The sequence below is a fragment of the Parasteatoda tepidariorum genome, chromosome 1 (assembly GCF_043381705.1).
Source record: "Parasteatoda tepidariorum isolate YZ-2023 chromosome 1, CAS_Ptep_4.0, whole genome shotgun sequence".
In the NCBI taxonomy this organism is placed as follows: Eukaryota; Metazoa; Arthropoda; class Arachnida; order Araneae; family Theridiidae; genus Parasteatoda; species Parasteatoda tepidariorum.
In genome coordinates, this window is record NC_092204.1 from 60,098,196 (window position 1) to 60,114,763 (window position 16,568).

The window sequence follows — 16,568 nt, forward strand, 5'->3', positions numbered from 1 at the left end:
TTTGATTTGGCTATAATAATAATACAATATTAGAAAGCACACTAATTTGCTGATATAAAAGCGTGAGCTGACAACTAGAGTATGTCTTTTTGATATTATGTTTTCTGGCTTTGTAATATTTTTAAAAATAAATTTGTTATTTTTAGTAGTTTTTTCTTCTTCTTTCCTTCTTTTCTTTTTATTTTTCCATCGTTCCTTGTTTTCCATGTGTCTTTATTCCACATAATAAAAGGGAGCAAACCCCTTTATTACCTCATTACCTGTCCATCTTTCAATTTGCACGTGACAGGTAAAATAGATCAAACACGTCTCATAGTATTATTGAACGCTATTCTGAACTCTTAATAATGTTTTTATGCGATTAAATGCATTAGAATTTCACTGAATTGGTGAAAAGGTTATAAAAACTATTATAAATCAAAAGTTTAACTTAATCTCTTCGTGATTTAATCGCAAAGTGGAAAATATTAAAAACTTTTATTGATTTATTTTTCAAACTGTAAGAATTTGATTTTGCTCGAAGCAACAATTTTTTTTTTTTAATTTTTAGAATAGCAAAATGAATCTTAAAATGTTGAAATGAATATGATATAAAATTTTCTAATTGCTTAGATCCTGGTCTATCAATATTTCAAGAATTTCTTTATAATTAAAGCATGCTAAATGAAACAAATAAGCACATTCCTTTTTTAGCAAATCAATTCAATATCAAGTTAGCATAACGAATTTTGATTTATTCTGATCTGGTTGTTAATTTTATTTTAACGATAAATAAAATTTTAAAGCCATGTTTTAAAAATTATTTTATTACATTTATTTACATTTTGACTGGAAATATGAAAGCAATGATATAAACTTTTTTTAAAAAATTATGGTTTATCCCTATATAAATTGACCACCTAAGTCAGCCACAAAAACAATGTCCATAAATGGTACACAGGCTTTAGTGTACCAATTACTTTAAAATATAAAAATAATTATCCTGTAACAAAAAGTAAGCGTAGCTATTTTTATTTCATTTTTTTTTTCTGAGCATTTTTTGCGAGCTGATTTATTCTCTCGCTCTTTTTATTTCCTGAAGTGGCTTACTCGTAGGAGAGCATGAACAGAGCACCCGTCACATTTTCTATGGAAACCGAGAGTTCGTGACATTGATTCTAAGTTCAAATGAAGGTTGAAAATTTAAAGGTTCTGTGATTAAAGAAAGGTTCCTTAAAAAAGACTGAATGTATTTGCCTGACTAAACTACTGCAATTGTTTTCGTAATAAAAATCTAATTTTTACTAATCAAATGCTGTTTTTGTTCTCAACCAAACGTTACATTTGCATCTAGCAATCAAAATGTGCTCTAACAAATCACGTTGGTGAATCAATTTTAATTTTGAGTCTACGTGTTAAATATTCGCTTTTAATGAAAAAAAAATTGGAGGATTTACAAAATAATAAAATAAATATATTTTTGTAGAATGCAAATTCGTTTGAAATCGACTAAAAGAATTAAAAACAGTACACTTAGTACAGTAGTATGCATTAATAATTATTTTAATAATAATAAACTCGTTTAACTGAATTAATATTTTGAAAAGAATGTAATTGTCTTTTAAATCCACTCATCAAATTGCAGATTTAAAGTCCGATCATTAATGAAGTGTGATCACGAAAGATTTGTCGAGCGAAACCCTATTATCAGATTTAATTATTTAATTATAATGCAAAACTATGAAATTTTTGCATAGTTTGCTGCATTTTTCATTTAATATATAACAATAATAACAACTGTCCAGCCAAAGTATAGAAAATTATAAGTTGAATTTTCTAAAAGTTGAAATTTCTGGATTTTAAAAACATTGTTGGGTCTATCATAAGCAATAAAATATTACTTTATTCTGCCCAGTTAAGAAGTTTTCTTTGATGAAAATGATTTGTAAATTGCTTCTTGGTGCTTCTAAAATTCTAAAACTGATTTTCATAAATTAACTAAAATGTTCTTCCCTTCTCCCGCCATCATAGAATCTTCAAATATTATCCGCTATAATTGTGTTTTTAATATTTATTCACCCAATAACCTCTTTATTTTTTTCTTGCACCTTCTTTATTCATTTACAGATTTTTCAGATTTAAAATCTACCACACTACATACATTTAATTCTAAAAAATGCAGTTTCAAAAAAGAAATTTAAAAAAAATAAGAAGGAGTAATATTCATATTAAATTCAGATTTTCTGGGGCGTTTTCTGCTTCTAAACGAAAGTGTCGGAACGTCAGAATGGCGCGTTCCAGCTCCAGCTCTACAGTGCCCCCATATGTATGTAGTGTACGAATATCTGATATGACTTTCTGTAAAATAGCAGGGAATTAAATATTCGCATTTAACGTGCAGTTTATTTTGTGAAACTTCAAATTTTTCTATAAAGGTGCTTGAGACTTAAATAATCCAATCTAGCGATTTTTTTATTGTTTCTACATCTTTATTTTATTTTTTATTTTGAATTCTTGCAATTCGTATAAATTATAAATTCATGAAAATTTGTACCAAAAAGGGAAAAAAATAAACATGAGTATTCCATAAATATTTCTATTAAAATTACATTTTTCAGCAAGTTATTTGTTTTACTCATCCTCTGCCTTAATTCGCTTGGTTTCAAACAGGTTTGCTGGTATTGACAAGTGGCATAAATAACAACATATTGTTTACAGCTTGGCCAACAGAACAGAATCATTGTTTGCCAAGGTTTACAGTCTCAATAGTAGCATAAGCTTTTACTTATAATTATGTTTCATAGATGGCAGCTTTATATTTTATAGAGAATTTATTTTAATTCTAATCAAACTTCTTTTTTTTTTTTGTCAGTATCTTTTTAATTCTTTTCAATATTTCTGCTTTTTGCATAAAACACTCCTTATTTTTTTCTGTATAAATTCATACAGTTAGAATTACAACAGCACTATAATTTAATAATATTTTTATTTTCATGCCTAGTACGGGTTTTACGTAATATATATTTAGTAAATAATTTTTCCACATATACACTCAATTCATTTTTCACATTCAAGAATTTTCATCATTAATTTACCTTCACTATAAGATTTTAAGAATGCGTTTTTAAAAAGAATTCCAACCGATATTGTATTAACCAACGAGTAGTAATAACTGAATATTGTTGTCCAATTTTCCTTTTGCAGTACAACTTATCCATAATAGATGGAGCCATGATCCACTCTTTACAGCTTTTTTCTTCTAAAAAGTTTTAGCGCTAAGTTTATCTATTCATCTCGTCGGAATTCGATAATTCGTTAGTTTTGTTTTAAATTGTTTGTTTATATTGGCGATATGACCACGATGGTGATGACGGTTTATAGTGAAATCAGATCAATTTTGGTTTTTAATGTACAAGTTTTTTCTTCACCATCTTTCATAAACTATAGATTATAAATCGAAATCATTTATTTTTTTTGTATCAAATTTAACTTGAGTTTCAAGAAAAAAGAAATATGGATGATGAAACATTTTATGTTGTTTTACAGTTGTGTGACAGCGGTAATAATCACAATAGCTTCTAGTAATTATATATTGTAATGAAAATGAAGCAAAAAGTTATGATTAAATAATAATGTATTGCCAAAAAATCATTTGTATAGACATCTAACTATTGTTTAACTTGTTATATGCTAAACTTTTTTTTACTACAATTTTAATTATTTTTTCAGCATTTCCTACTGGCGGATTTTCACATAGTATGGGAATAGAGGCTGCTATACAAAATTTCTACACAGATAATCAAAGTAATATTGTTTAATTAAATCATTATCTTAATCAATAATTTCTTCATCTTATATATTTTTTTAAAAAAAAGGTACTTTTCAATCAACTTTTAAATTTTTATGTATTTAAAAAATAAAAAAAATTTGCAAAGGCATTCATTATTGACTTTTTGCTAACCGAAAAGTACCAATCATAATTTGCATTGCATAATTACAATTTATAGGGTATAACTTTTCTGCTTTCATGAAACTTGGGAGAGCCCTAGGTATAGTTAGCCTGTGTGACAATTAATTCCTGAAAGTGTAATTTATTTAAGCTATCCTTAAAATTTCAAAACTTTTTTCTACTTTAATCAGTCAACTTAATTTTCTATTTTAATAATAATACTTTAAAATCAAAAATAAAACTTGTAAAGATGAAGTATAGAGATATTTTCTTTTGATTTATTATGTTTGGTATTTTTCAATTAACCAGGGGCAAGCAAAAATTGCCCAAAAATGTATGCCTTCACCACTTTTTTATTTTAGTTATTTTTTTAAATGCATAAAAATTGATTAAAATGAAAAAAAAAATTAAGAAAAATAGTGAATTTCCTTGCATTTGGCTAACCGAGAAAGTGCCGAATTTTTATTCACTTCAAGTCTTACAATTCAAGTTTCATTGAATGTCTTTAGGCTTGAAGTGCAAGGTTGCTTGACAAAGTAGCTTAGATTTCTATTTTGCTTGTATTTTATTATAAATTTTAATGCATATAGCTTTTCAAGTTAATGTTTTCTTTCGTGAAATTCTGGATCCTTAAATCCTTTACTGTAATCATTTTATATAATTTTTTTAAGTAATTGTTGTACAACCTTGATAAATTTGTTACTATTTTTGCTATGCAGTTTGTTTTTCTAATTCTTTGTATGTTTCTTTTTTTTATTTAGACAGTTTGAAAAATTATATTCTATGTTCTCTAGAAAATACAGGTATTCATCACTATTATTTCTTTGTTAAAGTGTTTTAATTACTTTATTAGAATAATCTGTGAGTTGGCAAAAAATGAATTAAAAAATCATTAAGAACATCTACATTCCTATCATACAGTTCGTACTTTTACCTTGATAATTTTTCATATAGAATGCTGTTTGCTCTTATTTAATATTAAATGCCTTTCATTTCACCATATAAAATGTGTCTTACATTTTTGGGAGGAATAATTTATTATTTTCGCTAATAATTTTTAATTTAATTATGTATGGCAATTTTTGCAAAAAACAAAAACCACAGTATTTTGATTCATAACATTTTCTAAGCTACTATGGTATTCACAAAAATGGGAGATAGAGTTTGCACCGATCTCAAACACCAAAGAATTTGTTAGCGAAAAAATTGTATTCTAATGTGTTTTATAATAAGTTTCATGTTTATTTTATGTTATGTATTCAGAAAGCCTTTTCTTAGCAATTTGTTCTTGATTAATATAATGTTACTTTCAAAATTTTTTTTTTGGGAGGGGGGGGGGATATCTATTTTATTGAGGAATGAAAAAGCTGCTTGTGCGTAGCCTTATGTTCTGCTTAAGAAATCCTATTTGATCTCATTAAGCTTCAAACTGCATTAATAAATGGTATTGCTAACATGCAACAAAAATGTTGTTTTATAGTCTTTCTAATTTGCAGCATCATCTATTGAGAAAATTATTTACTAATTTTGAAATTAGCAGAGTTATATTTTTTGTTAGTTAGTATCAAAAACTTAGTATCAACTCGAGGCACATTCAGACAGTCACCGCTGACCTTCTACTTCAGAATCACTTCAGGCAATTATCTGCAGTGGGTGAGGGTAATGTTGCTCGCCTCAGTGACTCTGGTGACAAGGGGCTCACCAGGCAATGCAAAACGAGCAATTACCTCCTGCACCTTCCATAGCACAGAACGATAAATTCAGTGCCTGCCGTTTAAAAAAAACTTTTCCCAAAATTTAACTCCATGTATCGTAGCATCTAGTTCGTGACTAATTTTTTGTTTTCTACATATTTAAGGGTGAAGGCTATATTTTATATCGAAACCACAGATTTTGGTATTTAACTGTGTTTCCAATTATTAATTAGTTCAATAATGTATAATTAAACTGCACCGTTAGGAATGAAAGTCTCAATTTATTTAATTTTTTGTTTATACTATTTGCTGCCACTAATTTTGAGTGCTACATTTCTGTTCTTTTTGACATTTATTATAAAACAAATTATCTGAAAGCAAAAAATCTGAATGTATATATCGCTGTAATAATCTTACCTTTTGATAAAGCAAAATTGCTTATAACTATTTTAAGTTATCTTTTACTTTTTCTGAAACATTCTAAATACTTTTGAATTAATTTGTAATATCCATTAAAATGTATTTTGGGGAATATTTCTGCATTGAAACATGCACCAATATAATTGTCAAGGTTTGGAAAGTCTTAGGCAACGGTCTGAAAGAAAAAAATAACTTCATATAAGGTGTCCCTCTTGAAGGAAATATCATAGTCATTCATGGGGTTAGCCTCTACCTATTTCAAAAAAACTTTTTTCAAGTTTAAAATCCCAGTGGCATTTTGGCAATTGTAATTGTCACAAAAAAGTATCAATATGGAAATATACCCTTATTTTGTAACAATTATACAATATTTTCTTTTTTATAATTAGGTTCATTTTGCATTCCTTATGTGAGAGCCTCTTATGAATCAGCTTTTGATTTGAAACAAATAACTGAGTTAGACTCAGCTCACAATGCTGCTCTTTTGAATCATGTTGCTCATAGGGCTAGCAAGCAGCAGGTAATAATTTTAAAGAATTTTATAAATTAAGGGAGAAATGTATTTATTTACAAGTTCTTATATATTTCACCCTGATTTTATTATATTGCTACTTATTAGCCGGTATGTGGTATTTATTTCCATTAAAAAATATCATGTATAAAGACACAAGCGTTCTATCTCACTATACCAAATAATGATAGTGCAATTTGATTTATTTAATATAATTGCATATACAGTCAAACTTGTTTATTGTGTGTGTGGCGTAACTACCACTACGAAAATTAAACATCAATTCACTGGTATATAAAGCATGCTAACTTGATTCTACCACGAGGTACCTTTTGATAGATGACGGTTGGTATTGTCTGATAACTCCTCCCCCACATTGGCGACCTCCGGATGTGATTTGAACACACAGTAACGCCCACTTCGCAAAATTCCTAACAGTAACGCCTACTTCGATAGATCGTCCACATTGAAAGTTGACTAGCTACTTGTGACTGCGTCATCACCCTCCTGCGCTGTTGCTACTCAGACTCATCTCGAACATACAACGTCATACACTCTCAACTGCTAATGTTAACACAGGAGAAACTACTACTGTGAACTTAATACACCTCTCACATTCAACACTCAAAATTCCGGTGACCACTCTCCCGCTCAGTCACAAGTACAGCAACTAGTGATATCTATACAACGAATTTTATCCCTGATAGAATTCTGGTGGGGGAGTAATGTGGCGTAACTACCACTACGAAAATTAAACATCTGGTATATAAAGCATGCTAACTTGATTCTATCATGAGGTACCTTTTGATAGATGACGGTTGGTATTGTCTGATACTGATGACTCCTCCCCCACAGTGTGCCCTGATTATTTCTGTTGAAATCATCTGACATGCAGCCAAAAAGAAAAAAAAAACATTAAGTTTTTTTTGAGCTTTTTAACAAATTTTAAAAATTTTTGAGAATAAGTTTTCTGGTTTCCTAAAGATTTTAGGTTTTAATTGTATATTTCGACCTCCTTCCTTTTCTCTGTAATTGATTTTTCATATTGAAGTCTTTTCTGGGACAAACAGTAGTTCTTAAATACCCTATTTAAACAGAAAATTATTAATCAAATATGTTTTTGCGGAGGTCACTAAAAAAAAAATTACACAATCGCATTACGTTTTTATCTCAGATATAGTGTCAATTGGAATTGGCTCTAAAATGGAATAATATGCAGTACATAGAGTTAATTTACCACATTAAGATTCATTTCAATTTTTGTTGAATGTAACAGTATTTTATAGCTACACACACTCTGCAACTTTGCACCACATTTACTTAACACATTGTTGACAAGTTAACTCATCTTTGCACAATGCACAAATGTTGTTCACCAATGCTAAGTTAACTAGTTATTGCATGTGCAATGTCCAGTTAACTCATTATCAGTCAACAACATTTCGGCATGAAATAAATATTTAGATTGTTTTACTTGACTTCCATATTCAATTACAAAATAATATCTGATAGTTTCTGTGTAAAATTGCCGGTCAACAAAGTGTTAAGAGTTAATTTTTTTTATTCACTCAATAGTTCTACTAATATTTTTAGGGAAAGGCTCTCCTGACTACCTCATGTGAAGTATTCAAGTTTTCTCAACTACAAGACTTAAAAGAAATTGTAGACGAACAGAAAACACATTGCCATTTTGTGAGCTACTAATTTTGATATTTTTTTCTTCAAATAATTATATAATGAACAATTGTTAATCTTAAGTTTATTTTTAAAAAAATGAATCTTTTATTAATTTTAATTATTTGAGCAAATATTATTTTCAGTATGTCAAATACTTCTGTGTTCAGAAACAATGTTAATGTTTTGTAAGGTCTATGTAATCGGCTAATTTTCACTGGAAAAAAAAACCTATGAAGTTAAACTTTAAGGAAATAAACAGAAAATTGCTTGTATTATATTGTCTTAAACAATAATTTTTCAGGAATTTTTGAAATTTAGACTTTGACATTGTTTGTCTTTCTATTAAGCCAAAGTATCCATAACTTTAACTCTGCTACTTATCTTTTAATAGCAATTTGCTGAAACAGAAAAAGTTTCATGTCAGTATTGATTGAGTTTAGTACAGGGTTTGAAAAAACCCGGGGATTTTTGAAAAAACCCAACCCGCCTGGGTTTTATTGAAAAAACCCGGGGAAAATTGGGTTTTATTTGNATTTTCTAATTTTTTCTCTCTCAAAGTTTGTCTCAGACCTTTTACTTCTGGTCGGAGGACCTGTTTGAGTAGCCCTGACTTAAATCATGTAACATATAAATGAAATTCAAGGTTAATGTTATTATAAAATTAGTTACTCAAAATCTTGTTTGCTTTATTAAATCTAACCAAAGGAAAATTGTGATGTCAAACTTGGTTGTATCAAAATATATACTGTCATTTATTAATGTTGCCCCCCAGAATTTTCCATTATTGCAAGGGGGGAAATTCAGTAGGTGGTTTCTTTATTTAGCTTAATTTATTAAATTTTTTAATGTGTGTTAGTTAAAATATTATATTTTATACATTTATTTTTAATAACTACCAGTTATTTATCTTAGTTTCCTAATTTCTTCTCACTTTGCATCATTTTGTTTAAAAAAATTTGTTTTAACCTTTCAAATTGCTAAAGAATAACTTTTAATAAAATAAAAAGACTGATTCGTTTTAAAATTTTTCAGCCAATTGTATTTGGAGTTTTATGTGCTACACTAAATATTCCCATAAAAAAAGTTGGGAGAATGTTTTTGTTCAATTCCTTACGAACATTAATTGCGAGTACTGTTCGACTTGGAAAGATTGGAACTGTACAAGTAAGTTTTATTCACATTGTCCTACAAAATTAAGTATTTTATGAAAGCTGTATATTTGTTAAAATAAAACTTGAAAAATGTATGAAGCTTAAAATATTTTATTTAAAAGAATTTCTCATATTTGGATATAACATTTGGCTAAATGAAAAGAAAGCAGGTGTGTACGCAAGACAGCTGTGCCTGTATTCATACTCATTAATAAAGATGAGATATTGCGAATAAATGATTAATCAACTCACGTGAGATTCCTCAAAGTGAATATAAATTTATATTAAGCCAAGACAGTAAAATGTGAGCTAGAAAAATTTTTAGTGCCAGAAATTGAATGTAACATGCACTATCACATTGTTCTGTTCTGGAAGTATACATCTTACATTTGCTTTAAATTCTCTCATGCAATGAATCAATTATCTGCAATCAATGCAATGAATCAATTATCTGGTGAATCAATTATATGCAATCTGTGGTATACTCTTCCACCGTTAATGGTGGCATTGCTAGAGCTACTATATTTGGGCAACCTTTAAAAATATGTAACTGTAACATTTAATTTGGAATTCAATAAAAAAGTTTAAATAATATTGTTAAAAAAGTTTGAAATTGCATATAAGTTGTAATTTTATGAAATATGTAAAAAAAATAGATAAAAAAATACTTTTTAACACAAAGCCGTTAAACTCATAAAATTACGCTTATAAAATATACTCTTAAAATTACACTTATAACAATCAAAAATTTCTATGTTAAAAAAACTGCTCTACAGTTAGGTATAACTTGCACCAAACAATGTTCCTTTTTTTGTATTTCTTTCTCTTTTTTTTTTGTAATGTAATTCTATTCATAAGCTTTCAATATCTGTCTAAATATATTTTCCTTAAACATCATATTTTTCTTGTAATTTATTTCATTGAATAAAAAAATAATTATTATGTATTATCATAGGCACAAAATTGGCAGCATTGCATAATGAACAGCTTAGATGACATTCTTTCAAGGTATTTAAAACTTTTTGAAAATTTTCGTACAGTGTGCAAAATAAAAAAAATTAATCACCTACGTAACTTTTGATCTAACAATCAGATTGTCATGTACTACAATATAATCATATGGTTTGTGGGGTTTAACTTTAATTAATTTGTACTTACCTTATTTTGATTTACATAATCAGACATAAAATCATAAATTTTTTGCATCAACTTACATGTAGATTCTTAGTCCTAAAAATAGGAGAAGCTTCAATCTGAAATTCGTATTCCTTAAAGTTTTGATTATTAAACGTTTGATTATTAAAAAGTTTGATTATTAAACGAAATAATTATTAAAAAAAATATTATGTAGAATTATTTTTGGACATTTAAATTTTATAATTGTGTGTGAATTGTTTTTGATAAATAATTTCAGAGATAAGAAAGCAAAGTTAAAAATAAGTTGTTTAAGTTATTAGGACCATATTTTTTCAGATTGCAGTTACCTTTGCATTTTTAGGGCTAAGAATATAAATCTAGAAAAAACACTTTTGTATTGCGATATCTTACACAAAAATTACTGTCAAATGCTTTAAGCTCAAACTTTAGATAATACGAATTATTTTTAAAACATTGATGAAAGTTCTAGTTTCAACATTGATTTTTTTCCCCATTACTTAAAGTTCGATAAGTCGACTTTTTCGATTTTTCAAGGAAACTTTTGTTTCCCAAACATCAATTCCAATCTATAAGTCAAATTTTTTTAAGAAAAACAAAAACATTTACAACCTATAAAAATTTCCTATAATGAATTTTGCATAAATTCTAAAACAGTTCTCAACTAGCAGCTCAGGTTTATGAAAGAAACAACTTTGGGAGGATAGCTTATCTAAATTTCGCCTCAGTATTATTAATGTGAGAAATGTATTAAAAAAATAAAAAAGAGAAACACGATTAAGTATTAATTTTTTGTTTTGTTACATTGAAAAATTCAGAAGATAAGAAAGATAAAGGATCTTTGCTCTTTTTATCCAATATTGTTGCAATAGCTTTCAGTGACTGGTTTCATTCTGCTTTCTTATATATATTTTCCGTCAATTGTTGTCATGGGGTTATAATGACGTTTATTCTCTCTTTTTTTTTTGTGAGGTGTGAGAAATTGTGCACAGAGTTCTGGATATTAATAGATTATAAGTAATCTTTGACCATCCCCGTGGCAGAAACACGGCGACACAGCGACATTGTCGCAGAAAGCGACTGAGTTCTTGCAGAAAGATTTTTTTTTATTTGGGAAGTAAAAATTTTTGGTTTGCCGCAAACAAAAGTTCTCAAAAAAGATTCTGCAGAAACAGAAGCTGTTTTACCAACAAAAAAAAAACATTTTCTACAGAAACAAAAAATTTCTGCAGAAGCAATAATAGTTCTGCAAAATTTTTTTCTTACAGAATTGTTTTAAATATTTTTTTTTTTCTAGCGTACTGCGGAAGGAGAAAGCGCTCGTTAATCTCCAACACAAACAGTTACTGGATAAAAAGGGGAGAACTTTTTTCCCCTTTATTAAGCTATTTTTGAAAATTCGTCAACTTCGGCCTCTATCGCTGGCGCAGTAATTTGCTTTGTGTTTTCTTATGAGAACAGAGTATTTTATATTTTTTGCACTTATGTGAAAAATTTCATGCGTAAAAAGATTCTTTTTTTAAAAAAATCATGTCGAGCGAAAAGGTTATTTGTTGCAATTGTGAAACCACAATAATTAAAACAAATTTGAAAACTGATTTTTCAAGGCGGCATTCCTAAGAAGAAATAAGATGGAAGTCGACAACATCTAGCGATGTCAGAGATTTTTTTTCTGGAAAGCGACAGGAAAAGAAGCTTCCCACGCTACTTAAAAAAAAAAAAAAAACGTTCTAGATTTGAATCAAATATTCTTACTAGTAGCGATATCCAGGGGTAATTGTGAGCCCAAGTCAAAATTCCGGAAAATTTCTTAAGTTAAAAAAAAAACAGTTTCAATTGAAAAATTAGTAAAACATTTAAGCAAGGTTTTTTTCTTCCTTTTTCTCAATATTTCTTAGTTTGCTTAAAATATATTTAAAATTTTACACATACCTATACCATTTACACATACCTATGATGACCTGGAGAAGTAATTAAAATTTACAAATATGTCTTTCTTTCTTGAGTTTATGATTATAACAACTGTTTACACGATACTGTTTACACATTGTACAATATTAATCACGAATATAAGCTTATGAAGTATCCCTCTGGCTCTCCCTTACGAACAAATAAAATAAGCTGTGTTTTTAAGTTCCACCTTTGAAAATTTATTTCCAGAAACTTCTGTGATCAATGATTTTTTGAAACTTCCGAATCACTGTTAGCGAAAATTCTGGAAATCCGGATTTTTTCCGGAGCACAATCAGCCCTGGATATCGATAGTAAGGATGAGACAGCATTTCCAACAAATCAAGAAATTTTAGAAGCAGTAAAAAGTAAAAAATAACTATATATATACATATTTTTAAAGATAAAATGCCTATATCCTTTGAATTAAGTCGTCGATAAAAGAGAAAAAAAAAAAAGAAAGAAAAATCGCAATCTAACGATAAATGAAATAAAGCCTGAAAGATCTCACTATCTACGATTTTTTGGCATGCGAATAAAAACCAGATTGGTGGAAAATATTTACTGGTGAAACACTTTCAAACAGGTTTCCATACGCATGCGAAAAAAATCGCATCCAATGAGTATGGCTCTAATACCGATGTTTCAGTACTGTTAAAGACTATTTCGTTTCGAGATGTTGAGTAGACTTGAGCATATTGAGTCGGAAACAGCTTCTGCATACTTCGTGTGGAATCAATGCTATATATTTACACAATACAGTGCGAAATCACAAGCGCTGTGTATTTTTTTCGTTCTGAACTTAATCTGATCACGAAAAAAGTTTTATTTACCTCCTTTTTGAAAAAAAAAATCTTTCAATAAGTCAGTACAATATTAATCAAATCTAATTAATCTATAATTAATTAGATAAAATTAATGAGATGTAGAAAAAATTGAAACAAACATCGCTTTAATTTTTTTGCTTTTAGAATTCGGTTATAGCCAATTCTATTTTATTATTTTGATTACTCAACTTCAATATTAATTTTTTCACCTGATTTGTTTCTGTACCTGATATAACTACTATAATGAAACATTAAATCATACTGTTTTAAACTGCTTTAATAATTTAATTTTGATACTGTTTTAAACTGATACTTCAAATTCAGTTATCTTGTTTTATAAATTTAATCTTTTTGTCCATTCTTAGCTATTTCTATAAGTTCTATCTTATTACAGGTTCTGGGTAATCTTTATTTATGCTCTAGTAAGCATTTTTGTCTGCAGATCTATACATTTATAACTTTTCGTTATTATCGAAGATTATGCAAATTTATACTTAAACAATTTAAACTTATTAAGAAATGTAAACTTATATTATGAAATTAAGAAAAAAAATACACAGTTTTATTCTATGCATGTAGACTTATTTTATAAACACGAATTTCATCTATTATTATAAATTCATTACACATACATTTATAACGATAAAAATATCTTGCAGAAAGATATTGGTTCTAGTTAGGTTTGTCGCAGAAATTTAGAAAAAATTCTGCCACAGGGTTGACCATAAGCAGTTGTGACATTCTAAGAAGTATTTTGTTGAAGAATTTTAGTTTCTGCTTTTTCGAAGTTGTTTTGTTTGCTGCTCTTTTCGGTGGAGTAATTTTAGCACTGATTTATAACAACTAAAGCTTAAAAATATGGATGACCAGAATAATTATTGAACAATTGTTATTAAAACTTGACAGCAAATTCCAGTGCGAAAAAAATAAATGTTTCATTATTCATTAACAGTTGTCCAGCCCATCTAAAATGACTCAAAATTTGCAACCCATCAAGCTTATCTTCTTTGCACTCAACATGACATCGAAACTTCATCCTATAGACCAAAGTGTGATAAAAAAAAACCCTCCAAGATAACCTTTTTTATCCATCCTTCTTTCGTATTAGTCTATTTTTTGATAACTCGAAGTAATTTAGCTTCAGATAACACTTCCAGTTATCTAAGTTTCACTATAAGTAGCATATTTAAAGTTAGTCCCTCAAACCATTAAGAATTGCTTTTTAGAAACTTGGTACTTGATCACTAGATTAGAATTTAAGACATTCTGTTTTTTTTCTCTAGAATTCTAAATATTCTTGCTTATTTATTTTTGTTACTATCAAATATAACTAACTTGTTTTTCGTATATCCTTTTTTGGTTAAATGCAATTTTGTGTATTGTTTTATTTTGCATAACATTTTTGATAAAAATCTAGCTTTTAAAGTCAAATCTTAGGTATGAAACAGAAGAAAATAATAATGAAATTTATTAAATTGAGCTATAAACCTTGAATTTTTATTTAATTACAGATTTTTATATTAGTATTGTCATTTATATCAATAATAATCATTGTAATTAAAGGGACTTTTAATTGTAATCGAAATTTCAATACGTAGTATATAGGCAATATATATAGATAAATATATGTGTATATCATACAATTGCTATTTTGTCATAATAAGCTCTTTATTGTAAAGAATCAGCACATTTGTTCTCCCAATTACTTATTATTATTTTTTTTAAATGTAGGTATTGGCAGTTGCCATGGGATGAAGCTTGCATTACGTATCCTATTGTAGAAGTTTTACAAAATTCTCATGATAAAATGTTTTCGAAATTATTTTTCTCTTAATTTTAAGTTTTTATTTTGTAATCTTTTTATTGTCAATTACTTATTATAATAAAGAGAGAAATAAATATTTTTAAAAAAAAGGTTATTTAACAAAATCATTTGAAAGATAGGTGCTATTTGAATGGTCTGATAATTCATATATTATAAGAAAAAAAAGTGGGAAATAGCCCCACTTGCACATGTTTACAGGTAATTTTAATCGCATTTTAAAACTAGTACATCTGAAGCTTATTTCAACTACCTAACAATATTTTCCACAAATCAGATAAGATAGAAAAAAGAAAAAAAAAACATAGACTCATTAGACTGTGTGCCTCAAAATAAATTTGAGTTGGATCACTATTCAAATAAGGCCCTCATATAAGCTTATTTAATGTTATTATCACAGAAAATTACTAAAAAAATCATAATAAAACTTTTTTTTAAACTAAATATATGTGGTATAAAATTAATTTTTTCTATAAGTATTGTAAGTCTTTCTTAAGTATTGCTAGTCAGTAACTAATTGTCAAACACATCCCTTAAAATCATGTAATTTTTCATGTCTTTTTTCTACAAAACAACTTGTGCCTTAGTTTGTAGAATTCCTAATTTATAATGTAATGTGAAGATAAAGAGAATAACCTTCCTGCCAGATTTAAAAATCTAAGCAACTGTAAGTGTGCGTCTCTTTTTGATATTATTTATGTTATTAATTCAGAAATGGGTTTACACAAGTATTTTACAATAATCAATATTTCACACATAGATTTATTTTAATTTGGCTTTTAAAGCAGTATAATAAATTGATAATTTTAAATAAAAATCGTCAAGAAGATACGCTAGTCTTAAGTAAAATCTCTTCTTTTCCAAATAGACTAAACATTTACCGAATAATGTGTTTATGTACTAAAGAAATGAGAATCTGTTTGCAGAGTAAAAAGAATACAAACTAAAGTGCTTAGGAGCACAACCAATGATTTATAAAAAATATAGTAATTATTTAGAGGAAAAAATGTACAATAATGTTGTTTTTATGATTTATAAATTAATAGCAATACTGTGTTTGATTATCTTACAAATAAAATTATTTTTATTTTTATTATTGTTCCTAGTGTGGTTAAAACACAATGACTTAAACTAGAATTTATAATCCGTATTATTTTCTCATAAATAGCCATCAACTAATAAATATTGGATGGTGATTTTCCAACAGTTTAGGCATTATTTCCATTTGTACACAAGAACCTTTTGGTCAAAATAAGTATACACAACAGTGCTAAGCTATCCAGCAAAGATGCTGAGTAAATTTTTTTTCTACTTCCACAAGACAAAATCCTCAGATACTGTAAAACCTATTTTTTTAAAAAATAAATATTATAATATTACAATTTATTAATTTATATAAAAATTGTAACAAGATTAATTAAAGTTAATACTTA

The 16,568-nt window shown here is 27.7% G+C and overlaps 1 protein-coding gene across 9 annotated transcripts in view; it reads left to right on the forward strand.

Moving 5' to 3' along the window:
* The window catches only part of LOC107454168 (uncharacterized), an 87,621-nt gene extending 71,390 nt beyond the window's left edge, over positions 1-16,231 (forward strand). For 3 of the 9 annotated variants that reach the window (XM_016071252.3, XM_043052946.2, XM_043052961.2), the window contains exons 2-8: positions 3,709-3,783; positions 4,690-4,731; positions 6,432-6,562; positions 8,147-8,245; positions 9,263-9,394; positions 10,337-10,389; positions 15,045-16,231. In XM_016071252.3, the coding sequence (XP_015926738.2) occupies positions 3,709-3,783; positions 4,690-4,731; positions 6,432-6,562; positions 8,147-8,245; positions 9,263-9,394; positions 10,337-10,389; positions 15,045-15,147 (635 nt within the window). In that variant the 3' untranslated portion in view covers positions 15,148-16,231. Of the gene's footprint in view, positions 1-3,255; positions 3,614-3,708; positions 3,788-4,689; positions 4,732-6,431; positions 6,563-8,146; positions 8,246-9,262; positions 9,395-10,336; positions 10,390-15,044 lie in introns of those variants that run through there. The other 6 variants (XM_043052929.2, XM_043052924.2, XM_016071251.4 and 3 more) reach the window with 6 other exon arrangements.
* The last annotated feature ends 337 nt before the right edge of the window (positions 16,232-16,568 follow it).